This window comes from Mytilus galloprovincialis, chromosome 3 (genome assembly GCF_965363235.1).
Source record: "Mytilus galloprovincialis chromosome 3, xbMytGall1.hap1.1, whole genome shotgun sequence".
Taxonomy (NCBI): domain Eukaryota; kingdom Metazoa; phylum Mollusca; class Bivalvia; order Mytilida; family Mytilidae; genus Mytilus; species Mytilus galloprovincialis.
Window position 1 is genome coordinate 12,551,797 of NC_134840.1, and position 27,673 is coordinate 12,579,469.

A 27,673-nucleotide genomic window follows, 5' to 3' on the forward strand; every position below is an offset into this window, starting at 1 on the left:
ATGTTTGACAGTGTTTTCTAACAAAGTACCGATTAATTTGATAAATGCATGATTTTTATGACAATTTATTTGGAATTGTGCATTCATATAATCCCTATAAAGACAAGCTTTTATTATACCTTTTCAAGAACAGGGGTTACTAGAAATGCAGGACCTAGCAGGAACTGTCTATCCACATCTCTCGTCTGTTTGTCTTCTGGAAACCTAGATAAATAGTCATAATTTAAAACCATCATGAAAACTGTTAGTATAATTAAATGATTAAAAACAACAACAAAATAGATATATAAATACAAGGCCAAAAAAATTATATTGTATTATATATATTACATGATTTAAAAATGTTTCAGTGATTTTTTTTCAATTACTATAGTCATTCTTTTACCTGTTAATTAGGGTTTGAGAAAAAAAATATTGTGCAAGATTTGCACCAAACATAATGTTGGTAGTTCGAGGTTTATTTTTCTCAGGTGTAAATTTCGTATCATTGCTCTAGATCTGCGTTTTGAGTTTTTGTGACTTTCAAAATTTCAGTGCTTGGAAATTTTTATAATAAATTTAAATATAAGTGGACAAGCTACCATAATTGATATGCATGTTGTATTGAACAAAATGGTACTGTATGTATAGGTTTTATAATTTTACCAATTTCCAACAATATGGCCGTCCAAGCAACAACCGATGATGGTACATGAACAAAATGAGACTGTGTGTCCATATTCTCAAATTTTAATAATCATATCAAATGTAGTGGACAACGTACAATGTTCTAACAAGTTTAAACATATTGTACAGTCTGGTTCAGTGAATGGAAGAGCTACCATGTACGACACAGTAAGAGCGTAATGAAAATATTTTTAAATGCTACGAACATTAGTTGACGATCTCCAATATACCTCATTGTAAGCGATTAATGGAACTATTTATAAATTGAGTCACTGATAAGGTTTTTGCATCGGAACTAAACACATTTATTCTAAAAACAGTTGTTGGCATGACACGGGTTATGTTCTTCTCATATATGTTATGATGGTATGATACTAAACCCCTAACGGGAAGGATTGTGCCTGATGTTCATATGATGAAATCATAATCTTTTAGTCAGTTTAATTGAAGTCTGGAGCTGGCATGTCAGTTAACTGCTAGTAGTCTGTTGTTATTTATGTATTATTGTCATTTTGTTTATTTTCTTTGGTTACATCTTCTGACATCAGTCTCGGACTTCTCTTGAACTGAATTTTAATGTGCGTATTGTTATGCGTTTACTTTTCTACATTGGTTAGAGGTATAGGGGGGGTGAGATCTCACAAACATGTTTAACCCGGCCGCATTTTTGCGCCTGTCCCAAGTCAGGAGCCTCTGGCCTTTGTTACTCTTGTATTATTTTAATTTTAGTTTCTTGTGTACAATTTGGAAATTAGTATGGCGTTCATTATCACTGGACTAGTATATATTTGTTTAGGGGCCAGCTGAAGGACGCCTCCGGGTGCGGGAATTTCTCGCTACATTGAAGACCTGTTGGTGACCCTCTGCTGTTGTTTTTTATTTTGGTCGGGTTGTTGTCTCTTTGACACATTCCCCCATTTCCATTCTCAATTTTATCAATTACTTACTCAAATACGAGTGGACGAGCTACCATAGAAGACGTAGTATGAGCTAAGTGGAACAGTGTGTAGAGGTATGGTAATATTTTATATCTGATATGAAGGGCACGCCTGGCTATACTGGTAAAGGCTTCATCCCAGTGAGCTGGATCTTGGTGCTGTAAATGGCAAGCTACACTTTTAATGTATTTTCGGTAAAGTACGTACAAAAATGTGAATACATAATCGTCACTATTATTATGATGTCACTGAATTTTACATAATTGATCATAATTCAATGCAATAATTATCGGTACAAATAATATATATTTATATAGATGTTCGCTTTGGAAATTTGAAACAAGCATTTATTTTTTAGAAATAACACTAAATATGTGCGGCATATGGTTGCTAACAATGTATCTACTGACTGTGGCTTTGAGAGGCAATTCTTAAATGATCGTATGGTAAAAAAGGAAAAAATTATGAAATTGATATTTGGCGATTGAAATCTTAAATTATTTCTATCAATTGTACATATATGTATATGTATTTATGTTTGTATTACATTGTAGATTATATAAAATAAAGCTGTTTAATTATTATGGATACATATATATATAGTTCATTAGGTCTGCTTCATATCTTTACTTTCATCTAGAAATTGACAATATTGTCGGTGGAGATTAAAACTTTATGGCAATACAGAAGGACAGATTATATTTCTACATGTAGTTCCTGTGGGGATAAATATAATGACTGAACATTCGGCTAATGATACTTTTCAGAGGGGGGGGGGATATTATTCTGTATTTGTACTCGTAGAACTAAGACAGGCGAAATATTAATTTTTCTTAAATTCAATTTTACAGTTATATATTAGATTAATGATTCAAAATAGGGTAAAACGATGGTTATGTATAGGTTGTATGCCTAAAATATCCCTTTTTATGTATATGTAACAGTTAAAATGCATAAGATGTCAACATAATAAATTGTTAAGTTACTGCATGGACAGCCTTTTGTATTCTTATATCCAGATTATGGATACTATGTATTTTTTCGGTAAACAGATAAAATAATACTTACAGGCCAACCTTTGGCATTATGATTTCTAGCAAATGGATAAAATGCACCGAGCTGAGACCATCTCAAACACATCTCATATTGTGCAGCATACCAGAAACCACAAATATCGGCACCTATCTAATAACAATGTGTAGGCTATTGTGAAAATCCTATTCAAGATGATAGAGTACAAACATCATCAAATGAAAAGGGCATAGACATTATGATGTGATGATGAATTAAATTGAAGATAGCGATGAAGATAGCGATGGCGATAACGATGACAATGAAGATATATGCGATGAAGGAATTTTTAACTTTTAAAAAAGCTCAAAACAATTATCGTTATATACATAACTGATTTACAACGGGAATTTTGTAGTAAAAATATTTTGTTCTTATATTATAATTATCAAATTATATAATTTTAAATGAATCATGTTGTTTCACGCTGATACTGGTTTACAAATAGTAGTCATCCCTAAAAAGGTATATTTTTAACACCAGTTATCACATTATTTCTTGTTTATGACTAGCAGAGTACTCACCATTGGAAAACCAAACATGCTGAATTCTAGAATTCCTACAATGAAACAAAACCGAAATGTATACGGACGTATTCTTATGGCAATTTACATTCTCTGGAAATTTGGCCTAACAATTAAGAATTTGTGTCGTTTTGAGCATGTATATTTTCATATTGACATATATATTCCATATTTAAATCATATTGAAATCTAAAGAATCTTTTGAAATTATAGATTTGACCCTTTTTTGATTTGGTAACTTAATGGTGTCAGAAAATCAAAGTACAGGCATATAACATACACCTTTTTAGTTTGTTGGAAAATGGCCTATAATCAATGAATGAGGACACCGTGTGACTTATATGGTTACTAGTATAGAAGAATATATGTGAAAGTACACATGTGTTAGGAAATCATAGTGTAATGTGTCATGCTGTCATACCTTAATTAGAAACATAAATATTCTTACATGTTATATTTTGTTCGATATTTTTATTTATCACATATTTAAGCATGTGTAAAATGAAAACGATATTCTAGAGGGTATGCCATAAAAGTGTAAGAGATAAAGATAATGAAGACAGATTTAATGATACATTTCAACAACAGCTGCCTCAAAATCATAACATATACGTACGATATGTCCTACATTGCAGTTGACATTCATCGTCTACTTTGAAGTATTTCTTATGAAACCTTTTCATTATTTTTAGTTGATAAATTTCATAAATATAACAAAAAATATGTTTAAAACTCAATGGGGCGAAAAAAACATAATTTTAATTCTAATCAAGACGTGTCATGTACCCCCTTGTGTGTATTATGCATCTTTACCATATGTCAATAAATAGGAATACAATGGAACATTGTATACGGCATTGAATTATAAGTCATTCCTTAGCAAATCTTACAGGAGGATTTCTTAAGGTGAAAACATTGCCTTAAATATGACAGTTGAAGTCGCGGCATAATTCTGGAAACAGTAATCCGAAAAAGTATAATTTCGAAATGTACTTTTATTGTTACCAAGATTTTTCTTTATGAAAGCAGGTTTCATTTACTCCCCGGCTCTATTAAATAATAGCTGTCTATGCCTTGTTATTTGTTAAACTGGAATCTTCTTGTATATACGTTTTGCTCAAACAATTATCAAAGTGTAGTAGTCGGCCAAGAACCAGCTCAGGTATTTGTTTCTCGATTCCAATGAGAAACGTAGAACTTGACAAATACCATGATCTCCAGTGTCTACTTTGACAACAACTACGGACTCGGGTGCGTTCGTTAAGAGAAAACGCTTCGATTGATGTAAATTCTTTAGACAGTTTGCATTGACCAATCTGAACTTACTGTTAAAATATCTTTAGTTGCACTGTGAAGTTAAAAAAAACAGCATTATTTTTTGCAAATAATAATCAATTTTCGATTTCCTCCTTAATATTTTTAGACTGATAATTTACCTATAATAGACCAGGGTATTTGTCTCCATTGGCTCTGATTATCACCTAACCATTTAAATGAATATTTCCCCGTACCAGCAAACGATGACCTGGTCATTATAAATGGCCGAGTTGTGTTAAACAAAGTTGTCATGGCCCTGCAAGATGAAACTGTATCTCATTAAATGAATTGTATAATAGCTACTACAGGAAAGTTTTCTAAACCTCCCATAAAGTAGCTATTCTCATTAGGAATATGAATGTAACGAAACATAATATTAAAAAGGAATGCTAGCAAAACTTAGAGTGAATAAAATCAATCTTAAATGTATTCAGCAAAGAAATGATACCAAAAACAAATATCTAAATTAAATATAATAATATGTTACCATGCTCTCAGCGTGACCATATGAACTGTCTACTTCATAATTAAAATTAATATACCTATATGTTACCATGCTCTCAGCGTGACCATATAAACTGTCTACTTCATAATTTTCGATGTGTATTTCAAGAAAATATAGAATTGTTAAATATTGGTTGCATTTAATTAAGGACCAACCAAATATTGTGTATGATGTATATAAAGTTTTATGTATTGATGCTACTAATGGCAAAACAAATTGGGCATCCAATGTAAGAGACCTTTTGTTTAGTTTAGGTTTGAATTATATATGGATTAACCAAGATCACATAAATGTGTCATTTTACCTTATTAAATCACGTATCAACGATCAATATTATCAAAGCTGGTATGCTAATATTAATCCTTGTGAAAAACTGTCTATCTATAAATGTTTCAAACTAGATTTTTGTTTGGAGAAATATTTACAATATGATTTTAATACCAGTATACTTACAAAACTACATAGTGGAAGCTTGAAATTATATTTAGAAACAGGTCGCTATGACAATATTCCTAGAGACAATTGTATTTGTAGATGTTGTAAAATGAATAATATTGAAGATGAATATCATTTTGTGTTGATTTGTCCTGCATATAGAACACTTAGATGTAATTTTTTGCCGAAGTATTATTGTTCATGGCCAAATACACGAAAGCTAATTTTTCTGTTACAAGCTGGGTCAAAAAGCTTAACTAAAAACCTATGTAATTATCTTAAAGCTGCATGGAAACTAAGATTGCAAATTATCAGTTAATATATTATTCATATTATTATAAGTTATCTCTGCATTATTTAATTTGTTCAATTGTTCTCTGTAGTCTGTCATATTTGTCATATATGTATATATGTATTATGCTAAAGCAATGTTGTTGCTAATGCAATAAAGATTCAATATTCAATAAATTAAAATTAATATACCTATATGTAACCATGCTCTCAGCATGACCATATAAACTGTGTGTTTCATAATGATTGCCCCATTTTTGTTTAGAATCCATGCAAATTGTTTTGTAATATAAGCTACCTGTGTGACCATCCAATATATCTGGAAAAAACATTTGTTCATATTAATAATAAAAAAAAAAACTTAACATAAATATGATGTTATTAGAAATATATCTAAAAAGTATAAAAGTATCACAAGGTTGTTAAGGTTCATCATAACAAATGGACAAATATGGCCGAATTTTGAACTAAAAAATTACTCTGTGTGCAGACTTACATGTGCAGTTTGGAAAGTTTTAAGGCCTAGCATCCACTAGATATATAAAAGTTAAATGTATTTTGCATATCAGAAAGATGAAATCTTTTGGGGATTTAATTGGGCATTTTTTTCCCCTTCCTTTAGAAGGTGTAAAAATATACTAAGTTGGGATATAACTTTGAGATGCTCCCTCTCAGGTAAGGACTGGTTTGTCTTGTATTGATTGTCCTTGATTGGCATAGACAATAGATATCTACACAGTTATAGGTGAGTTAAAGAGTTTATCTGAGTGGACAGTATCAAAGTAATTCAGGTGTTTGTTTATTTTTACATCTTCTGCAGGAAGGAAAAAAAATGCCCATCAAAATCCAAAAATGATTTTATCTTTTTGTAGCACAAAACACATTTAAATTTCATATATCTAGTGGATGCCAGGCCTTAAAACTTATCAAACTTCAGAGGTAAGTCTGTATACTGAGTAGTTTTAGACGTGAAAATACAGCCATATTTGTCCATTTGTTATGATGAACCTTAATTTATATAAAACAGTTTTCTTTTGTCTGCTTTCATCATTATTAACCTTGTGATTTATTTATTCCAGATGTGCTTATAAATATGTTGAAAACCCGATATAGTAAAGATATTCTTACGGCAACATTATATTTTTTATGATGTTTGATGTATGTGAAAGAAGCATGCAGTTTATTTTCAATAGGTTCAAAATTAAGTCTTTGATGATTGCAATAAAGGAATTAACAATAATTTTATCCAAAAACTGGTTTTTAATAATAGTCAAACGATGCAAAAAGTAATGATATGAATAATTGTTTTAAACTCATTGATTATCAGGATTTAGTGACGTGGCACATATGGAGGATACTTCAGGATAGTGCTTTCGTGGTACATAGTGACGATAGTTCAGGTTAGTACTTAAGCGATACAAATGAAGGATACAATAGGATAGTTCATAAGTAGTACATACGGAGGATATTTCAGTTTCGTACTAACGTGGCTCATATAGAGGATAGATTAGGATAAGGCTTACGTACATACGGAGGATTGTTCATGGTAATATAAATGAGTTGTACATACGTAATGGAGAATAGCTCAACGTAAAACTTGAGTGATATTAAGGATAGACCGGGATAGTGCTTATGTTGCATATAGCGAGAATAGTTCAGGGTAATAATTGAGCTGTACATACGGAGGATAGTTCAGGGTAATAATTGCGTGGTACATACAGAGGATAGTTCAGGGTAATAATTGCGTGGTACATACGGAGGATAGTTCAGGGTAATAATTGCGTGGTACATACAGAGGATAGTTCAGGGTAATAATTGCGTGGTACATACAGAGGATAGTTCAGGGTAATAATTGCGTGGTACATACGGAGGATAGTTCAAGTAATAATTGAGTTGTACATACGGAGGATAGTTCAGGGTAATAATTGCGTGGTACATACGGAGGATAGTTCAGGGTAATAATTGCGTTGTACATACGGAGGATATTTCACGTAATAATTGAGTTGCACATACGGAGGATAGTTCAGGGTAATAATTGAGTTGTACATACGGAGGATAGTTCAGGGTAATAATTGCGTGGTACATACGGAGGATCGTTCAGGGTAATAATTGAGTTGTACATATGGATAATAGCTCAATATGGTTAGTTACGTGGTTACTAAGGAGAATAAACCAGCATAGTACTTACATGGTACATACGGAGGATAGTTCAGGGTATTAACTGAGTTGTACATACGGAGGATAGTTCAGGGTAATAACTGAGTTGTACATACGGAGGATAGTTCAGGGTAATAATTGAGTTGTACATACGGAGGATAGTTCAGGGTAGAACTGAAGCGATATGGAGGATACAACAAGATAGTACTTACGTGGAACATATGGAGGATAGTTCCATGTATTGTTAAGACATCCAGTTATAGAGCCCTGTACAAAGCTTGCTGGTTCATTCATATCCTATAAAAATAATTTTGGATAGTTACTAACAGAACCGAATTCATACATGCTCGATAAAATTGTCATTTATGTTTATCCATCAATTCAAAAATTTTAATCTACAACCATCAAAAAACGAATTAAGAGACATGTGAGAAGAAAAAACAAACATTTATATAATAATTTCAATACTTATGCACTAATACAGAATAGAGATTATTAAAAATTTGCAATACAATAAAAACCGGTACAATAAAATACTTATATACTTACAATCCACAAACCGTCTACTTTCACTCCCTCTGTGTCATAAAAATATTTGATGTATTTTATCCAATAATCTGTGGCATTTGTGTGACTAAAATCTGGAAATGCCGTAAGTCCTGGCCATACCTAGAAATAATTTGTTATTAAATTTACAATGAATAAGAAATAACAGTTAAACAAGAGTAATGAAATTAGCACTGGCCATACCTAGAAATCTCGTTGTTATTATAATCAATTTATATTCTTATTGACTATAACCAGTAACAGTAAAACGAGAATATTGCAGTTAGCCCTCTTCATACCTAACTATTTTTTAAACTGTTGCAATCATTATAGTAAAAAAATCAAATTAAATCTGTACTTGGAGTCAATAGTTATTAGCTTAAGGTTGGAGGATGTTTGTGACACACAGTGAGGAAATTGTATATTAGAAAAGAATTGCTTTTAGATGGAGGCAACAACTATTTATTCCTGTGTATTTATTTTTGTGGTGATGGTGACGTGAAGGGTACATAAAGAAAAGATTTGAATTAGGAGATACAAACGTTGACATTTCATTGCACAAGGATTTGTTTTATCTCTCATTTAATTAAGAACGGTATCATTATGGTGTTGACCTCTCCATTACGAACGTCTCCTTTCAGAGAAGTATCATCATGGTTTTTATCCATTCTTTAGGAACAGTATCATCACGTCTTACCCTTTAGGAACAGTATCATCACGTCTTACCTCTCATTAGGAACAGTATCATCACGTCTTATCTCTCCTTTGGGAACAGTATCATCACGTCTTACCTCTCCTTTAGGAACAGTATCATCACGTCTTACCTTTCCTTTGGGAACAGTATCATCACGTCTCACCTCTCCTTTGGGAACAGTATCATCCCGTCTTACCTCTACTTTGGGAACAGTATCATCACGTCTTACCTCTCTTTAAGGAACAGTATCATGACGTCTTACCTCTCCTTTGGGAACAGTATCATCACGTCTAACCTCTCATTAGGAACAGTATCATCACGTCTTACCTCTCCTTTAGGAACAGTATCATCACGTTTTACCTCTCCTTTGGGAACAGTATCATCACGTCTTACATCTCCTTTGGGAACAGTATCATCACGTCTTACCTCTCATTAGGAACAGTATCATCACGTCTTATCTCTCCTTTGGGAACAGTATCATGATGTTCTTATCTCTCCTTTGGGAACAGTATCATCACGTCTTACCTCTCATTAGGAACAGTAGCATCACGTCTTACCTCTCCTTTGGGAATAATATAATCATGTCTTACTTCTGCTTTGGGAACAGTATCATCATGTCTTACCTCTCCTTTGGGAACAGTATCATCACGTCTTACCTCTCCTTTAGGAACAGTATCATCACGTCTTACCTCTCCTTTGGGAACAGTATCATCACGTCTTACCTCTCCTTTGGGAACAGTATCATCACGTCTTACCCTTTAGGAACAGTATCATCACGTCTTACCTCTCCTTTGGGAACAGTATCATCACGTCTTACCTCTCCTTTGGGAACGGTATCATCACGTCTTATCTCTCCTTTGGGAACAGTATCATCACGTCTTACCTCTCATTAGGAACAGTATCATCACGTCTTAAATCTCCTTTGGGAACAGTATCATCACGTCTTACCTCTCATTAGGAACAGTAGCATCACGTCTTACCTCTCCTTTGGGAACAATATAATCACGTCTTACTTCTGCTTTGGGAACAGTATCATCACGTCTTACCTCTCCTTTAGGAACAATATCATCACGTCTTACCCTTTAGGAACAGTATCATCACGTCTTACCTCTCCTTTAGGAACAGTATCATCACGTCTAACTTTTAGGAACAGTATCATCACGTCTATCCCTCCTTTGGGAACAGTATCATCACGTCTTATCTCTCCTTTGGGAACAGTATCATCACGTCTTACATCTCCTTTAGGAACAGTATCATCACGTCTATCTCCATTTGGGAACAGTATAATCACGTCTTACTTCTGCTTTGGGAACAGTATAATCACGTCTTATCTCTCCTTTGGGAACAGTGTAATCACGTCTTACCTCTCCTGTAGGAACAGTATCATCACGTCTTACCTCTCATTAGGAACAGTATCATCACGTCTTACCTCTCCTTTAGGAACAGTATAATCACGTCTTACCTCTCCTTTGGGAACAGTATCATCATGTACTTACCTCTCCTTAAGGAACAGTATCATGATGTTCTTATCTCTCTTTAAGGATTGGTATTATCGTGGATTTCACGTCACCTTTAAGTACGCTATTATCACAGTTTTTACCTCTCCTTTCAGAACGGTACCATCATGGTTTTTGACAAACACATCCATATCTATTCCATCCTTGTACATCTCATAGCCTGGGCTGTTGACTCGTCCTTGTTCTATAATGGTTTCATTAGCACCAATACCAACGTCCTATATATACATGGAAAACAAAACAAAAAATCTAATATCGTTTCAAAACTCTTTTCCTATATACACATGCAAAATGAAACATTATTTAATATTGTTTTATTTAATACTGGATTTATATATCAAGGTCAGTCCTGCAACTTGATTAGTTATATCGACAGGGTATATGAGCCGTAATACCCTGAAAACAATAAAGGATCAGAATGGTAATTAATGATGACACCAGGATCCTCTTGTTATCAGGGCCCTACAGGAGATATAGGTTCATATTCTCTGTTAGAGCCCTTTATTTCCGTAGCCTGGTGGCCCAGGAGATATAAAACACTGACAGGGAATATGAGTCAATAACGGTATCCTCTGTGAAAATCCCTAATTATCATGTCTTATCAATATACAAACAAAACTTTCTAATGTTGTTTCAAATCATCACCATACTATGATATTGTCCTATATACAAACAAAATATTCTAGCATGGTGTCATTATTGTTCTTGTTGTCCTATATACATAAATAAAACAAAACATTCTTGTATGAATTCATATCGCCCATGCCATCGCCCTATACCAAAACAGAAGAAAATATTCTAGAGTATTGTAAGTGTTGATGTGTTGGTGTCTGAAACTCACAGGCACTTGTCTCAGAAAAAAATGTCCTATATAGACTCTACCTTAATATAAAGGTATATAGGGGGAAACAATTCTGAGACGAGTGCCTGTGCTAAAACTCTACATGTTTCGCTGAGTTAGATATTAGTATAGTCGTCTGTATTTTTATCGATTGTATGCTATTTCCAATTGAGACATTCTTACTGAACGAGAATTTGCATTGCATGTGGTTTTAAAATTCTAATTGAATGTGGCAATAAGGACATCAACATGTTTTGTTCAATATTCCACTTACCACAATAATGACATATCTTTGCCCATTCTGATGAAGTTCATCAACAAAATCAGGAAGATTTTTGAATGTTTTCTTATCAACCGTAAAATCAAATTTATTAAACATATAGTCAATATCTCCCCATTGTACATCCTGTAAGAGAAAATCATATATACATACATTAGGGTTGTCAACGTATATTTGTTCAGTCTAACAGCAGTTCCTCTGGAAACAGTGTCATCATACATGTTGGAACACATATTCTGTACCATTTGTTCCAGAATAAACGGTGTTATATTTATTTTAGTGAAAATTATATTAAAGAATATTATAAAGATACTTCTATCTCATGACAAGGTGAAGACACAATTGTGTAGAGGAAACAAAAGAATAAACCACACTTAAGATCTAGCAATCAGACTATTTTTCATGGTCAAAACTCTTGTTTGTGACATTAAATAATAGATGGCTACGTTGATTGAATAAACTAGTAAAATACCTTCGAAGTCTTTCCTCAATACATCTTTTTGTACTTACAAGATGCAAAACATATGTTTAAAGTTTTGTTTTTACATTAGTATGTCGTACCTGTGGTATTTCTGCCATTTTGTTTCTTTCTACTACATCTTGCACAACAGTCAAATTTTCATATCCCCATTTACAGAGATGGAATCCTAATGACCAGTAAGACGGCATTAATGGTTTGCCTATAGCCTGTGAAATATACAGTAAGACGGCATTAATGGTTTGCCTATAGCCTGTGAAATATACAGTAAGACGGCATTAATGGTTTGCCTATAGCCTGTGAAATATACAGTAAGACGGCATTAATGGTTTGCCTATAGCCTGTGAAATATACAGTAAGACGGCATTAATGGTTTGCCTATAGCCTGTGAAATATACAGTAAGACGGCATTAATGGTTTACCTATAGCCTGTGAAATATACATGTATAAATTACAGCGGCATTAAAGGTACTCAATATAAAAGTATTGAAGATAGTAAAATGGCATAATCATGGTATGCCTTTAGCCTATTCAATATACAAGTATAAAATACAATGACATTTAGGGTTTATCTAAAGCCTACTCAATATAAAAGTGTTGTGTATAGTAAGATGGCATTAATGGTTTGACTATAGTCTGTTCAATATAATATTATGATTTGCATGCAGTAAAGTGGCATTAATGGTTTGCCTATAGTCTGTTCAATATATAATATTATGATGTGCATTCAGAAAGGTGGCATTAAGGGTTTGTCGAAAGCATTTTTAATATTAATTTATAGTCTGCATCACAGTGACAATACTGGTTTAACCCATCGTCTGTGTCCAACAAGGAAATATAAAGGATTTTCTTAATGCCAGTTCAGTTTAGTCTAGTGTACAGTTAGGAAATAATAAGTGTTCTCCTACGAAATATCAGTTTAAATAAAGTCTAGTGTCCGCTACGGATGAATTGTCCATTGCTAAAAGACTGTACGGCAATTTTTATTTTGTTATGTAATGAGACAACTCTCCATCCAAGTAACAATTTATAAAAGTAAACCATTATAGGTCAAAGTACGGCCTTCGACACGGAGCCTTGACTCACACCGAACAGCAAGCTATAAAGGGCCCAAAAATTACCAGTGTAAACCCATTCAAACGGGAAAACCAACGGTCTAATCTATATATGTATTTTTAAAAAGTGTTTATAAAAGAGCTATCTCCTTGCATATTTATTTTAAAATTCTATCATTAACTTTTTTCTAGTCACATAATATTGCCTTTCCTCCGAAGAGTTTTTCTCTCTCTTACACTCATGTACACAACCTTTAAACTTGAAAACCAGCTGAGTGTTATTTTGGCAGAAACAGCATGATAAAAGCAACATTTTGGCAAAGCGCATTTTAGACCTCGAGAGCTTCAATTGCATGGTTAAACAAAGACATATGTGGATTTTTATGAAATAACCAATTCTTTTATATATGATTACGAGTAGACTCTTATCACAATATAATTCAATCATGAAGCTATTTCAATGAAGAAAATATATATTACAGATATATATTGCTGAACTGCTTCGTGTGGAGATGGTCCTAGAAATACGTAGAAATCGAGTACACCACCAATTACTTTCCAAGATATGGCAGGAAATGGTTCGGGTTGCAAAACAACATCTGAAACATATAAAAGCTAGTATGCAACAGTAACCATTCATTTGAGTCAAATTAAACACATGAGAATGGAACGAATTAAGTCATACTTTTATAATGAAACTTTCACAATTATTTTCAGGTTTCATTATTATCAATACCAACGTTCTATCCGATCATATAAACATATGAGTTAAAGAGATGTAGACAATGCGTCAATTACTCAGCAATCCAAAACCAAAAGAAAAGTAGAGAATTGAACTTACCCATGGCATGACTATTCTTCAGGAAAACCATATTGGCCTTCCCATCTTCTTCAAGATTTAGATAGACCGGATGTGCTCCGTATAGATTCCATTCGTCCTTCAAACATTTGATAAAATAGTTTTAACAACGAAAACAAAAGTTATCCGAGTATTATTTTTTCATTCGTTTAACCAGATAAAGGTGGATTTGACTTTATTTGTTTGTTTGTTTTTGTCTTTACTTAATATATAATTGTATTGCGTGTTTGTTACAATTCGGCATTATTCTCTTTTGAATAGAGACATCGTCAAAACCTCACAGCTATATATGTCATTCAAAATGAGTACATACCAAATACTAACAAGTTCTTTTTAAAGTCAATAATTATTCATTTATTTAATTATTTATTCCTTTTTAATGCACTGTATAAGTTTGCTTTGCATAGACAATTTTGGCGTGCATTTATGTTAGTTGAATGTTTAGCAAATTTACCACAGGTGCTACATCTCTCGTAAAGATTGGCCATGTTTTCCAGTCCATATCATGTTTAAATCTTCTGTGATTGTGTTCTCCAAAACCATAAACATGTCCGGACGACAATCTGGTGGTCAACTGCATGAATTGGCGGGAAAATATTGAACCCGTCACTGTCGTGTCTATTCTGTATTAAAAAAAAAAAAGGATTCAAAGACAAGTGCCCGTGAAGGGAAAGTCTCTATAGCGACCGTTTTAAGAAGCACCGATTAGACAAAAAATGAAAAGGCACATCATTGGTTTTATTCAAAGAAAGGCCATTTTTGCCCATCAGGGTCTATAATTGGAATAATAGATATTCTTTATTCATTTTCGTATCATTATAATTATTATAGCTTAGGTAGTTTAGTGATGTAATGTCTCTTAGACTAAATATTACAATTGATGTGAAAGCATCAATTTTTACATAGTGAAATTTTCACTTTAACATAACAAGTAATAAACTTCCTTATTCTAGTACTTAGAAAAAACAAACCATTGTTTGACTTTTAAAAACGGAAAATCTTAGATCTAGATATCTTTTTGATAGAAGAAAAATATCAAAGTGTATGTGACTATAAAAAAAGAGACATAATTTACAATTATCCTCTTTAAAAAAAATATGTAAGAAAAGTTGATTTCCATATGCATATTCAAATTTTCAACAAATTCAAACCTGTATATTTTGTTTACATATTTAAAACAATCATTTCAACTATTGCTAAATGTCATCTCTTGTTAGTGTTAGGTGTATTGGCGTTTTATCTTGGTGAAATTTCCTGTCTTGTTTGAAAAAAAACTCACATTTTAGTTTTTACCGTAGAATTTGTAATTCTCTCGACAACAATACCGAATACTGGTTCTGTAGTAAATGAAACGTTGTATAACTTGTCTGATGAGAGTTTTCTTGGAATGTCCATTGTCAGAGCTTCATCAGGTATTTCCGAAGCATTCATCAACTTATCTGGGTACATCTACAAAACATGTATTACAATTGTAGGAATTGAATATGAACGCTTTGAAGAAATATTTTTTAAAACAACTAACTTTTTATTATAATAAATGGTATTTCGTAGAAAAATGTCCTTCCATTTTTGGGACTTAATGCTAATAATAGACTTGTTTATTTTGATGTTTTACTTATATATAATACTTTGATTGCACAATTGCGTCTTATATTTTTAGGGATTTATTAGTTTTGTTTTTTTAATAAATGAATTTACCATCAGTAAAGAAACGAAAAAAAGGGGACAATTCAGACATTCTGAATTTAAAACAAGCAGAAAACAATAGCTCTAGGACAGGCTTAAATGAATATGCAAATTTTCAGGGAGAAATGCAATTTATTTGCAAGATTTTTCATAGGTTGATGGCAGATCTTTGAAAGTCTTTGTTAAACATATACTCAACTTTTATACCTCGATATAATTTGAAGTGAAAGTTTTGGTTTTGGAATTTGTCTAAAAGTAACTGTTCAAGGTCGTATGTTGACCTCTTTATGGTTTTTTTTAAATAGTTTATGTTGTCGTGTTACTGTCTGAATGACGTATTAAAACATGGACTTTTATTAGAAATGTGCTTATTGTTTAAAACAAGGCGTAATTTAAAATAATTTAACCCGGAATAGTAATAATACCACATACATATATCCTGAGAGCGTTTTCGTTGATCATTTCCACTTGCACGTTGATATTGTTGTACACATTCATACCATACACTTTGTCTATCCCCGTCTTCTTCAGTCTTGCTGTCCATGTGTTTGCTCCTATAGTTACGTCGCCGTCTAGCACATACCCGACTCTGTCTTTATATATACACGCTGGAGTCTTTTCATTTCTGCTGCGACTCTGCCATACACAACTGGATAAAAAATAATACATTGAATAACAAAATATAACTTAGTCACACACAATAATATGGCAAACGTTGAGTTACGTAAACATGTTCATCTGATCATATATATAGTTTGTATAATTTGAGAGAATTTTTCGTTACACGTACACAGATTCAGTTCAATCCACATAAATGTGGCTAGCACAACGACATACATTCCAATTCCTACTTCTAGTAACCAAGACCCACCAGTGTGGTAAAAATAACGTTATTAATAACATATTTTTTTCAATTTACATGCTTCCAATTTTATGTTTTGTAGGTACTAGTGAGTGTCCATCTGATGAGTTAAAGTCTTTTTTAAATGATTTTTATGCCCCACCTACGATAGCAGAGGGGCATTATGTTATCTGGTCTGTGTGTCCGTTCGTCCGTCTGTTCGTTCGTCCGTTTGTCCGTCCGTCCGTCCGACCGTTCGTTCGTTCGTCCGTCTGTCCCGCTTCAGGTTAAAGTTTTTGGTCAAGGTAGTTTTTGATGAAGTTGAAGTCCAATCAACTTGAAACTTAGTATACATGTTCCCTTTGATAAGATCATTCTAATTTTAATGCCAAATTAGAGAATTTATTCCATTTTCACGGTCCACTAAACATAGAAAATGATAGTGCTAGTGGGGCATCCGTGTACTGTGGACACATTCTTGTTATAGTTTATTCTTATGATGTATACTATTGTTACACCACAGTCCCAAGTTAGGGAATTTTGTTGCGCCTTCAAACGAGTTTAACCCCGCCACATTATGTATGTGCTGTCCCTAGTCAGGAGCCTGTAATTCAGTGGTTGTCGATTGTTGCTGTGTAACAGATTTGTTTTTCGTTCATTATTTTGTATGTAAGATAGGCCGTTAGTCTTTTCGTTTGAATTGTTTACATTTATCATTTCTGAGTCTTTTAAGGCTGACTATGTGGTATGGGGCCAGGTCCTTACTCATTTTTTAAGGCAGCACGTTGCTACTTTCTGTGTCATGGTCTCGTGGGACGAGTTATCGCATTGACAATTATTCCACATTATCTTATTTTTATAGTCGCACGTCTTCGGCAACCATTACTTTACTTTAAATACATATTTAGAAACCTTAGTTAAACGCATATGGACATCATTACGTTACTTGTTCACGTTTATTTCAATTCACATTTTTTATAGTAAAAAAATAGAGATTCACATATATTTAACTTAGTTCACTCATGCTGCAACCATCACTTTAGGTGCTAACGTTCACTGCACATTTAAATGTTGGTGAAAAGTTGTCTCATCAGCAACCATAATGGCCAAATCTCCTCATCTTTTATATTAATTTGTTTCAATTTGGAAAGTTAAGATTTATGGTAACAGTGACATATATGTTATACAGAATTTAAAAAAATCAAATCATACCATATGAGTGCATATGTTTAACTTTAACCATTTAACCATGATGATTTATAACTATCTAAATTGATTCCTTAATTCAAAAATACAGGGAGATTCTATTTTGAATGTTTCTTTCATCAGAACAACATTATTACATCAAATAAAAGAGAATTCTTCCCTGTTATAGAAATTTTGAAGTTTTAAATTAAAAATGTTAAAAATAGTTGACACAGATTTTTTAAAAGAAAAGCTTTAAATTTTGAAACACACATAATTCCCTGATTAATGTTGATAATTCCCAGATTAAAGTTGATAATTCAAATATTAAAGTTGATAATACAAATATTAAAGTTGATAATTCCACGATTAAAGTTGATATTTCCAAGATTAAAGTTGATAATTCCAAGATTAAAGTCAACATTGGGAGAGAAAAAAAAAAGATAGCCCTAATACGCTTCCGTACGTGTCAGTAAATCAGTTTGTCATTTAATATCAACATATAGGTTTAAAGATAAATAATGTTTTCATTTTTTTATTATTCTAAGGAACCTAAAATTTATTTAATTTTCAAAATATGACTAAATAATTTTTCCTTTGCATCAAATTAACACTTAATTGAATTTATAAATAACAGATTTAACTCGATAAAGGGCTTAATTTAGACATCTGTTTATAATTATGCTAATTGGGTTGACTTTGATTGATAAATTGATTAGTGCACCCAAGCCGGGTATGGAATCGTTCAATCAACGTGAACAGCGTGGACTTGGAGAAGTTCAAAAGAACCGACAGATTTGAAGCTCCTATATAGTCACGATTTTGTAAAACTTTAACATTTTAGTATAGAAATCACACAGTATTTGTTCAAAATGATGAAATTTGCAGTAACAAGAAAATCCTTACCTCCTGGTTATTTGAGAAGAACCTTGTTGAAGAATTTACACCAAAATGAATGTAAGCAAAAACTTTTGAAACGCCGACAAATATCAGATACGAGCTTGGCACTGAATAATAGTGTGACTCGGGATAATTATACTGTATTGCCTGATAGGCCTACAGTGAAAGATCCATCTCTAGAGAATCAAACTCTTCAAGCCAGAAAAACTTTAAAAGCTTTGAACCGGAATGTTACGGAAACACATTTGTTGACTTTCAATAAAGTAAGCAGCGCTACACCTAATCGGAGTAAATCTGATGTAACAGCTAATATGATCGTGAGTAAGTCTGATGTAACAGCTAATATGATCGTATGGACCAGTCAGATGGCAAGGATTAAGAGGAAGACACAGATGCTGAAACAAAAAGACGTCGAAATTCGTAAAAGATTCGAAGAATTACAGAAAAAAGCAAAACGTGTATTCTCTTCTACTGAATTAGACAATGAGAATTTTGATGCCACTCCATGTAAACAGATAAAAGAGAACACCGAACTACCAAAACAGCTAACTAAAGTGAAAAGCAGTTCCAAAGTCAAGCGGAGACAAGGAACTCCAAAGAGAATATTTAAAAAGTACAACAGTGCTTCGAATGTGCGAATGTCCGAGTGTGACGTGTATCGTACCAGTAAATCTACTTCTGAACTCCACGAGGCCACCAAGGAGAACAGAAAGCTCAGTCTCCAACCAAATATCAATTTCAGTGAAATGGAGAGTCTTGGATCTCCACTATTGACTATTTACAAGCATGGTAAAAGATGTACACTTTGTTGATCAATGCGGTTGTTATGTTGTTTTTGTTATTGACTTGTTAATTCTTTTATAATATAGCTCTATTAAATTGTTATATTGTTTATTTGTTTTTGTTTTTAGTGTGTTACTTCAACGCAGCCTCATACACATGTTATGTAATGTTTACGATTCATTTGACTCTAACACTAAAAGTCATCATTAATCTTAATGGTTTTTAGTGGAAGAAGACGTCAAGTCTTCTGAAGACTTAAGGGGCCGACCCTTGGCATTGAGTCTCCGTATGCCGCATTCATTTCGTGTATTACAATTTCAAAACAACTAAAGATTCCTGACACCGATTTTTACACATGATTAGGCATCTGAATCATTTAATTTGTAAATTATGATTGTAAAACAATCACTATCGTAAATATGACCCTTTTATTTATGTAGATGTATTAGATTTCATCTCATCCACATGAACGTTATTTGTTTACCTGTAACAGGATGTTTTAACTGTATTACGCATGCGTGAATTTGGTATCGGGACAACTCGCCCTGTTTACAAGTTCGCCCTTGAAGTTACGAATTTGCAATCCTGATCAATCCTGCAGACAAGAAGATTTTGTTTTTATATAAATAAAAAGGATATATAAATTTGTCTTTATTCATGGTTTTCCTTTGTCATGTGAATTAGATGCCCTTCGTAATCATACATGTGAACCTCCCGACGGGAGTACAAAACTCCCGTTTTCAGGGGTCTCCTCCCGTCCTCCCGTTTAGGAGAAAAAACTCCCGTGTATGAAATATTTCATGAATGAAAATTTTCAGACGCCATATTTGATCATTTCTTACTACTGTACGGGTGTAATTGACACCTGTGTTAAATTTTACCTGAACATCAAAGAAGATGTATAATTATATGGCTTCACTTGACAGCTTGGGTGTCAAACATACTGGTAATCAACGATGTTTACCTCCGGCAAACTGCCGTTGTGTTATCAAAACGATGTGTATTGGGAATATTGAAATACTTTTTTGTTACTTCCCTTTGTTTTAGCCTGTTTTCAGTTATTTTGCTTTTAAAAATGTAAATTGTAAAAAGACTATAAATGATTAATATTTCAATCAAATAATCATAAAATGATGTTGATTAAATGAATTTAAATGATTTTGGACAAATAAAAAAAATAAAATTTATAAATTATTTTAGCAATCTAGACCTCCTTTCAAGGATTTCATTGAAGTTTATATGATAAATTTGTTTCTTTCTGTGATTAACAATAAATGCAACTAGACTAATAACAGGTCTTGTAGTTAGATTAATTCCTAGTAAAATGTTGAAATTTAAATTTGAAAATGTTAGTATATATTAGATTTTGTTGTGTAAGCTAAGAAATAGCAAGACATTTTACACTGTTTTTAAGTCTTTTTAAGCTTTCTACAAATATGACTTTCATAATGCTTAAAATCCATGCAGTACTAGTGTTAGTGTATGTTATTTTTTTAATTAATTTACGATGTTGCAATTATACATGTGGAGCTTATTTCTTTCTTATTTGTCTAAACATTTACAAATGATAAGGAGATGGAGACATGAACAAAAATATATACAGATAAGATATATAAATATAATGATTCATTTGCAAGCAGTGAACAATCATTTGTCAAAAACAAAACAAAACAAGAAACAGATTCTTCTTATTATTTTATTTTATTCAAATAGAGAGGCAATAAGGGAACTATAAACATTACAATTTGATGGAAATTTGAAGAAAAAAACACAATTTCTACATCATTTGGTTACATTTACGACAAAATTTATGTCGATAAAAAAACATGATGTTTTGACCATTCAGTACTTAATAGATGCATAGTTCTTGGGGGGAAAAGTTTCATCAAATAATATGAATATAAATGACTTTTTTGTGCTCGTTTTTTACAGTGGGTTGTGATGATCTTCCAGTTAGGTTACCCTCATTTGGAGTGTTGTTCCCAACCTGTTAAAGGTCCATCTTTGTGCATTATTAAAAATTGGAAATTTCAACAAGCATCTAATATTCTTAATCTGGAAAATAAACCCTGGTATGCTAGCTTCATGTATATTTTTTCTACCGATTTAATATATAACTAGAATCATTCATGCAAACAGACTTAAGGAAAAGGCATGTAAGTTCATCATACAAATATGACACTTTTTCTAGACAATCCAGATCTTGCAAAATACGTATGGGAACTTTCAAAAGTTGGCGGGTATGTAACAAGTCTTACTATTTTTATGCTCCATTTATGTGCAATATGTTTTCTAGTCTTTCCGTCCGTCCTGCTTCTGGTTATAAAGTTTATGGTCGAGGTAGTTTTTGATGAAGTTGAAATCCAATCAACTTGAATTGTTTTTCTGTTTGTCTTTTTCATTTTTAGCCATGGCGTTGTCAGTTTGTTTTAGATTTACGAGTTTGACTGTCCCTTTGGTGTCTTTCGTCCCTCTTTTTAAACTTAGTACACTTGTGTTCCTCTTGATATGATCTTCTTAATTTTACTGCCAAATTAAAGATTTTACCTAATTTTCATAGTCAACTGAACATAGAAAATGATTGTACGGATGGGAAATCCATGTACCTTTTCTTGTTTGAAGAAAAAAATACATTTTAACAATAATGGAACAAAGCAGCCTGGGTAAGTGGGGCTGCTTTTATGGTAATTCAAGTTACTTTTTATTCACCTTCTTCCACTTCAGAGCTATCAGCTCTTTGATTTTTTCTATCTGCAATTTTATATGTAAAAGAAGATATGGTATGATTGCAACAAGACAAAACTCCACAAGAGACAAAATGACACAGAAATTAATAGCTATAGGTCACTGTACCGCCTTCAACAAAATCCAAAGCCCATGTATGCTTTCCAGTAGCATGTAACTGCAATTGACGAACAAAACCAAAAACAAAACATCTGATGTGTCTTAACATATGATTAAAATTCCTAATATAATACATGCATATAACACAAATAAATAAATTTAAGACAGATGAGGATGAGATTGGGTCATTTTGTTATCTGTTATCTTGTTTATCAATAAACATTGCACAAAGGGAGACGACCGAGGCGACCTTTGCTTTGTCTGATTTATATCATACGTATTTTTTTAGTCCTACGATCCAGATTAACATAACTATACTAATCAGCTATATCTTTACATAATGGTCATGTTCCTGCACCAATGCATTGACCTTCTCAATGAGGGTGCAATGAGTATGTCATATACTATTGTCTTTACATCTCTTACCAGTCTGTGTTGTGATATATACACTGAATTATGACTTCACCGTAAGTGTTGTGTTATATACTGTAAATCACGACTTACCCGTATGTGTCTTGACAGATACAGTGAATCCTGACTACCGTATGTAATGTGATAGATACTGTGAATCATTACTTAACCGTATGTGTTGTGACAGATACTGTGAATCCTGACTTATCCGTAAGTTTTGTGACGTATACACTGAATCCTGACTTAACCATAGTGTTGTGACGTATACTCTGACTCATGACTTAACCGCCTGTGTTGTGACATATACACTGAATCCTGACTTAACCGTAAGTTTTGTGACAGATACCGTGAATCCTGACTTACCAGTTTGTGTTGTAACATATACACTGAATCCTGGCTTACCCGTATGTGTTGTGACAGATACTGTGAATCATTACCTACCCGTATGTGTTGTGGCGTACATCTTGAATCCTGACTTAACCATAGTGTTGTGACGTATACTCTGACTCATGACTTAACCGCCTGTGTTGTGACATATACACTGAATCCTGACTTAACCGTAAGTTTTGTGACAGATACTGTGAATCCTGACTTACCAGTTTGTGTTGTGACATTTACACTGAATCCTGACTTACCCTTCTGTGTTGTGACACATACACTGAATCCTGACTTAACCATAGTGTTGTGACGTATACTCTGACTCATGACTTAACCGCCTGTGTTGTGACATATACACTGAATCCTGACTTAACCGTAAGTTTTGTGACAGATACTGTGAATCCTGACTTACCAGTTTGTGTTGTAACATATACACTGAATCCTGGCTTACCCGTATGTGTCGTGACAGATACTGTGAATCATGACCTACCTGTATGTGTTCTGACGTACACCTTGAATCCTGACTTAACCGTAAATGTTGTGACGTACTATATACCTTGCATCCTGACTTAACCGTAAGTGTTGTGATAGATAAGTGAATCCTGTATTACCCGTATGTGGTGTGATAGATAAGTTGTGAATTATGACTACTGTATGTGGTGTGATAGATAAGTTGTGAAACATGACTACCGTATGTGTTGTGACATAGACTGCGAATCATGACTACCGTATGTGTTGTGACAGATACTGTGAATCCTGACGTAACCGTCTGTGTTGTGACAGATACTGTGAATCCTGACTTACTCGTTTGTGTTGTGACAGATACTGTGAATCATGACTATCAGGGCCGTAACTACATTGAGGCAAATGAGGCAAATGCCTCATGTTTTAAATTTCAAAAAAAAACTAAAACAAAAGATTGTCTTCATATGATTGTCTTCATATCAAATTGTTTTCACTGAAAGTGTCTTGCAAGAAGCAAGTTCTCTTCACTCCCCTGCATATTTTTCGTAATCCATGCATGTTTCTATTTTACTTTTGGTTTTCAGAGTTGATGGTCTATTGTTTGTACTTCTGTGTCCCGGGTTTGTCTTTTGTTCATTTATTGTCCTACTTAATGACTAGTCTGAGTGTTGATTTTTATTTGTAAACGTGTCACACTGTGTAATGTCGCATGTCCACCGATGTCCAGGCATTATGCGAGAAATATTTTAAGAATATACAATGCTACTGGACACAGAAAAAAATGGTCGTTTCTGCATGGAGAATTGAACTTGATATCAAAGGATACGAAACTGCCTTTCTTGTATATAAAACTATACCCAATTTAGTATGGATTGCAAAATTAGGTATTTTCTGTAGGTGAGATATGCACAGAAGTGATAGATATGTATTATAAATTTAGAAAATTGAATATCTTAATCAACAAAAAAATTAAAAAAAATTAACTGTATCATATACCCAAGCGCCTGTGGATAAAACTAGATAGCTGACATGGTTTAAATTAAAGTAAGACCACCAATTTCCCGGTATCAAATCATTTGATGAAAAAACATCAATGTATTGCCATATGAACTTTTACATTCAAGGGTTAAATTTGCATTAAGTCGTGTTCAGACCCTTTAACAGAAAATAAAGGAATATGAAGTACATGTGCACGGGAGCTAACCACACACAATGTCAATGTATAGAAAAAAAATACAAATGATCAATGGTCAAAGTTTTTATTCCTGTTCTTCATCTTGATAGTTGCTGGAGGGTCTTCAATAATGAAAGAATCATAAATACCGTAAAACAAGGTCAATATGGTCAGTGGCGGATCCAGAAATTTTCATAAGTGGGGGCCCACTGACTGACCTAAGAGGGGGCCCGCTCCAGTCACGCTTCAGTGATTCCCTATATAAGCAACCAATTTTTTTCCCAAAAAGCCCCCCCCCCCCTAAATCCGCCTCTGATAGTCCCTAGTGTCGACTTGAGCAGTACTAGTATTTAACGTATATTACTGCACTAATGACTGTCACTATATTTAAATCTAGTCATAAAAAATCTCAAGTCAGCACAATACAAGACAAGAACAGACAGACAGATCCGGTATTAATGATTATGAGAATTACGATTTTTGCTTTATCCTACATATCGGTCTTTTTTAAATGTTTTGAATTTCCCTAAAACTTTAAAGTCTTAAATAATAATGAATCTATGTTTTTGCTTTGAGACCAGAATAATGTGGAAAAAAAAAGCTAAAAATGATTTGCGTTTCTATATAAGAAAGAGTTCGGGAAACACTCAGAATGCACGATTTTGCGTTATTGTTCTCAGAGCTTCTGGAGGCCTTAAGCGGCCCCCAGACCCCTCGCCAAAAGTTTTATTTTGCCTCATTATTAAAAGGGGCTAGTTACGGCCCTGACTATCCGTATGTGTTGTGATAGATAAGTTGTTAATCATGAATACCGTATGTGTTGTGACATATACTGTAAATCCTGACTACCGTATGTGTTATGACATATACTGTGAATCATGACTTACTCTTTGTGTTTTGACAGAAACTGTGAATCCTGACTTACTCGTATGTGTTGTGACAGATACTGCAAATCCTGATTCAACCGTAAGTGTTGTGATAGACACTATGAATCATAACTTACCCGTATGTATTGTGGCAGATACTGAGAATCAGGACTTACCCGTCTGTGTTGACACATGTATTTCGAGTAACCGGACTTCTCACTGCACCGTTGACTGCACATTCTACGACACTATCACTTCTACTGTCGACTGTGTTATCCGTTGTCGTCGTCGTCGGAGACCCAGGCGAACTATTATGATCGTTGATTGTCGTCGTAGGCAGTGGATTAGGCGTAGGAGATCGAAGCGAACTATTATCATTTTCACTATTCTCTTGTCGGACTAATGCAACAATAGAAACAACAAGTGCAGCAATTACCAACAGAATGAGTAAACCTCCAAAGTATGCATAACGTTTTCCGTGAGAACGTTTCGGTTTAACATCGTATTCGTACGACTGCATTTTTCTTCCAGGTAAAGGTGAATGTAAATTACGCAGCAGTTATGTTTTGCTCGGATAGAGAACGACAAACAAGTGATAATACACGGTCAAGTTTACACAGTTTACAACTTTCAGCAGGATGTATACAAAACTAGCTGTTTTCTAAAACCACATAGATTTTTATTGATATTGAGGGTAGCGTAGAAAGGTGCAATTACATTATAAACGCATACTATACGTTCAAAGTGTTACATTTCTCATTTAAAAACATATCCTTAAAATTAACTTAGATGATCCTTGGTCCTAAGTTAGAAATGTATTCAGTTTAACATGTGCGTATATCACTGACCCAAACTGTGTAAAACACTCCCATAAAGAGCCTAAACATAGCTGTTTGTATATACTATACATGCTAGTACTACAAGTCATATATCAAGATTTAGAGACTTTAAATACTTGTGTTAATAGGGAGAAAGGTATCTGTAGTATATAAGTTATTACATAAGACAAAGATACAATGATTACTTCCCATGGGGGAATCATCTGATTGTCAGTGACTGTAGGGTCGGGTTAAAAATATATAACGGAAGAAGACTTTAAACAATAAGAAAATATGTAGAATAAAATAAGTTAAACGTTTTAAAAGGGTATATTGAGTGCATCGTAGTATCAGAAGTTTACGTCAGTTTTTGAGTGTATTTGTGTAATTTTTGTGTAAAACGACACAATTTATATTTCATTCTTCATTTGTTTGTGCAGTTTCTTTATTAATTTGAGGTTTAGTTATACTATAAGTAGTAAAATGGAAAGGAGCAATCTAACAGGGTAAATACCAACCGTGCTGATCGTTTCGAAGTAAAGATGTGATGGGAAATATATCATAAAATAGTTTAATATAAAACAAACAAAAATATATTCTAATATAGACCACCAACGACAAAATATTTATCAGCCAGGCAACTATTGTACAAATAACAGGTACACAATAAATTTTTACTTTTTTTGTACTTGTACAAATAAAGTCTCCTGTGTTCCACTGCCGTGTTGAACAAGCGATATTTCTTATTGCGTAGCAGGTCATTTTGGGGTCCTCTTCGCGGTCCGCGTTTATACTATGTCGATTTTATTTAAAAACTAGAGACCATGAATCATGAATTAGATTTGAACAACTAAAGTTTCAAGTGTAAAATTCAGGATAAAAACAATAAATGTACATTGCCGGAAAATTTAAAATATTTGTACTCGCTACGAATCAAGATGAAAGCTCGGTGAGTCTCGCTTTTCGTCCTGTTTCTAAAGCTCATACAAATAAATTTTATATTTTCCGACAATTTACATATATTGTATTTATACCTGATACTGTTAATTCTTAAACATTTTACTACCTCAAATTGTTTTAGGCAGAACTCATTGCTGTCCTCGAGTTCTACATAAATTAATGCTTTAAGGATCACTTGCAATGGTCAT

General features: G+C 33.3%; 1 protein-coding gene across 1 annotated transcript in view; it reads right to left on the minus strand.

Annotated features, from left to right (window-relative positions):
- Positions 1–26,521, minus strand: part of LOC143067203 (sucrase-isomaltase, intestinal-like) — a 33,273-nt gene extending 6,752 nt beyond the window's left edge. Inside the window, exons 1-17 of the mRNA XM_076240299.1 lie at positions 25,884–26,521; positions 16,293–16,509; positions 15,454–15,623; positions 14,629–14,797; positions 14,157–14,253; positions 13,796–13,914; positions 12,344–12,469; positions 11,777–11,908; positions 10,745–10,879; positions 8,454–8,573; positions 8,117–8,201; positions 5,940–6,066; positions 4,636–4,772; positions 3,200–3,234; positions 2,673–2,789; positions 1,614–1,762; positions 120–204 (exon numbers count right to left, since the gene is read on the minus strand). Of these exons, the coding sequence (XP_076096414.1) occupies positions 120–204; positions 1,614–1,762; positions 2,673–2,789; positions 3,200–3,234; positions 4,636–4,772; positions 5,940–6,066; positions 8,117–8,201; positions 8,454–8,573; positions 10,745–10,879; positions 11,777–11,908; positions 12,344–12,469; positions 13,796–13,914; positions 14,157–14,253; positions 14,629–14,797; positions 15,454–15,623; positions 16,293–16,509; positions 25,884–26,227 (2,364 nt within the window). The 5' untranslated portion in view covers positions 26,228–26,521. The remainder of the gene's footprint in view (positions 1–119; positions 205–1,613; positions 1,763–2,672; positions 2,790–3,199; positions 3,235–4,635; positions 4,773–5,939; positions 6,067–8,116; positions 8,202–8,453; positions 8,574–10,744; positions 10,880–11,776; positions 11,909–12,343; positions 12,470–13,795; positions 13,915–14,156; positions 14,254–14,628; positions 14,798–15,453; positions 15,624–16,292; positions 16,510–25,883) is intronic.
- Between the last annotated feature and the right edge of the window lie 1,152 nt (positions 26,522–27,673).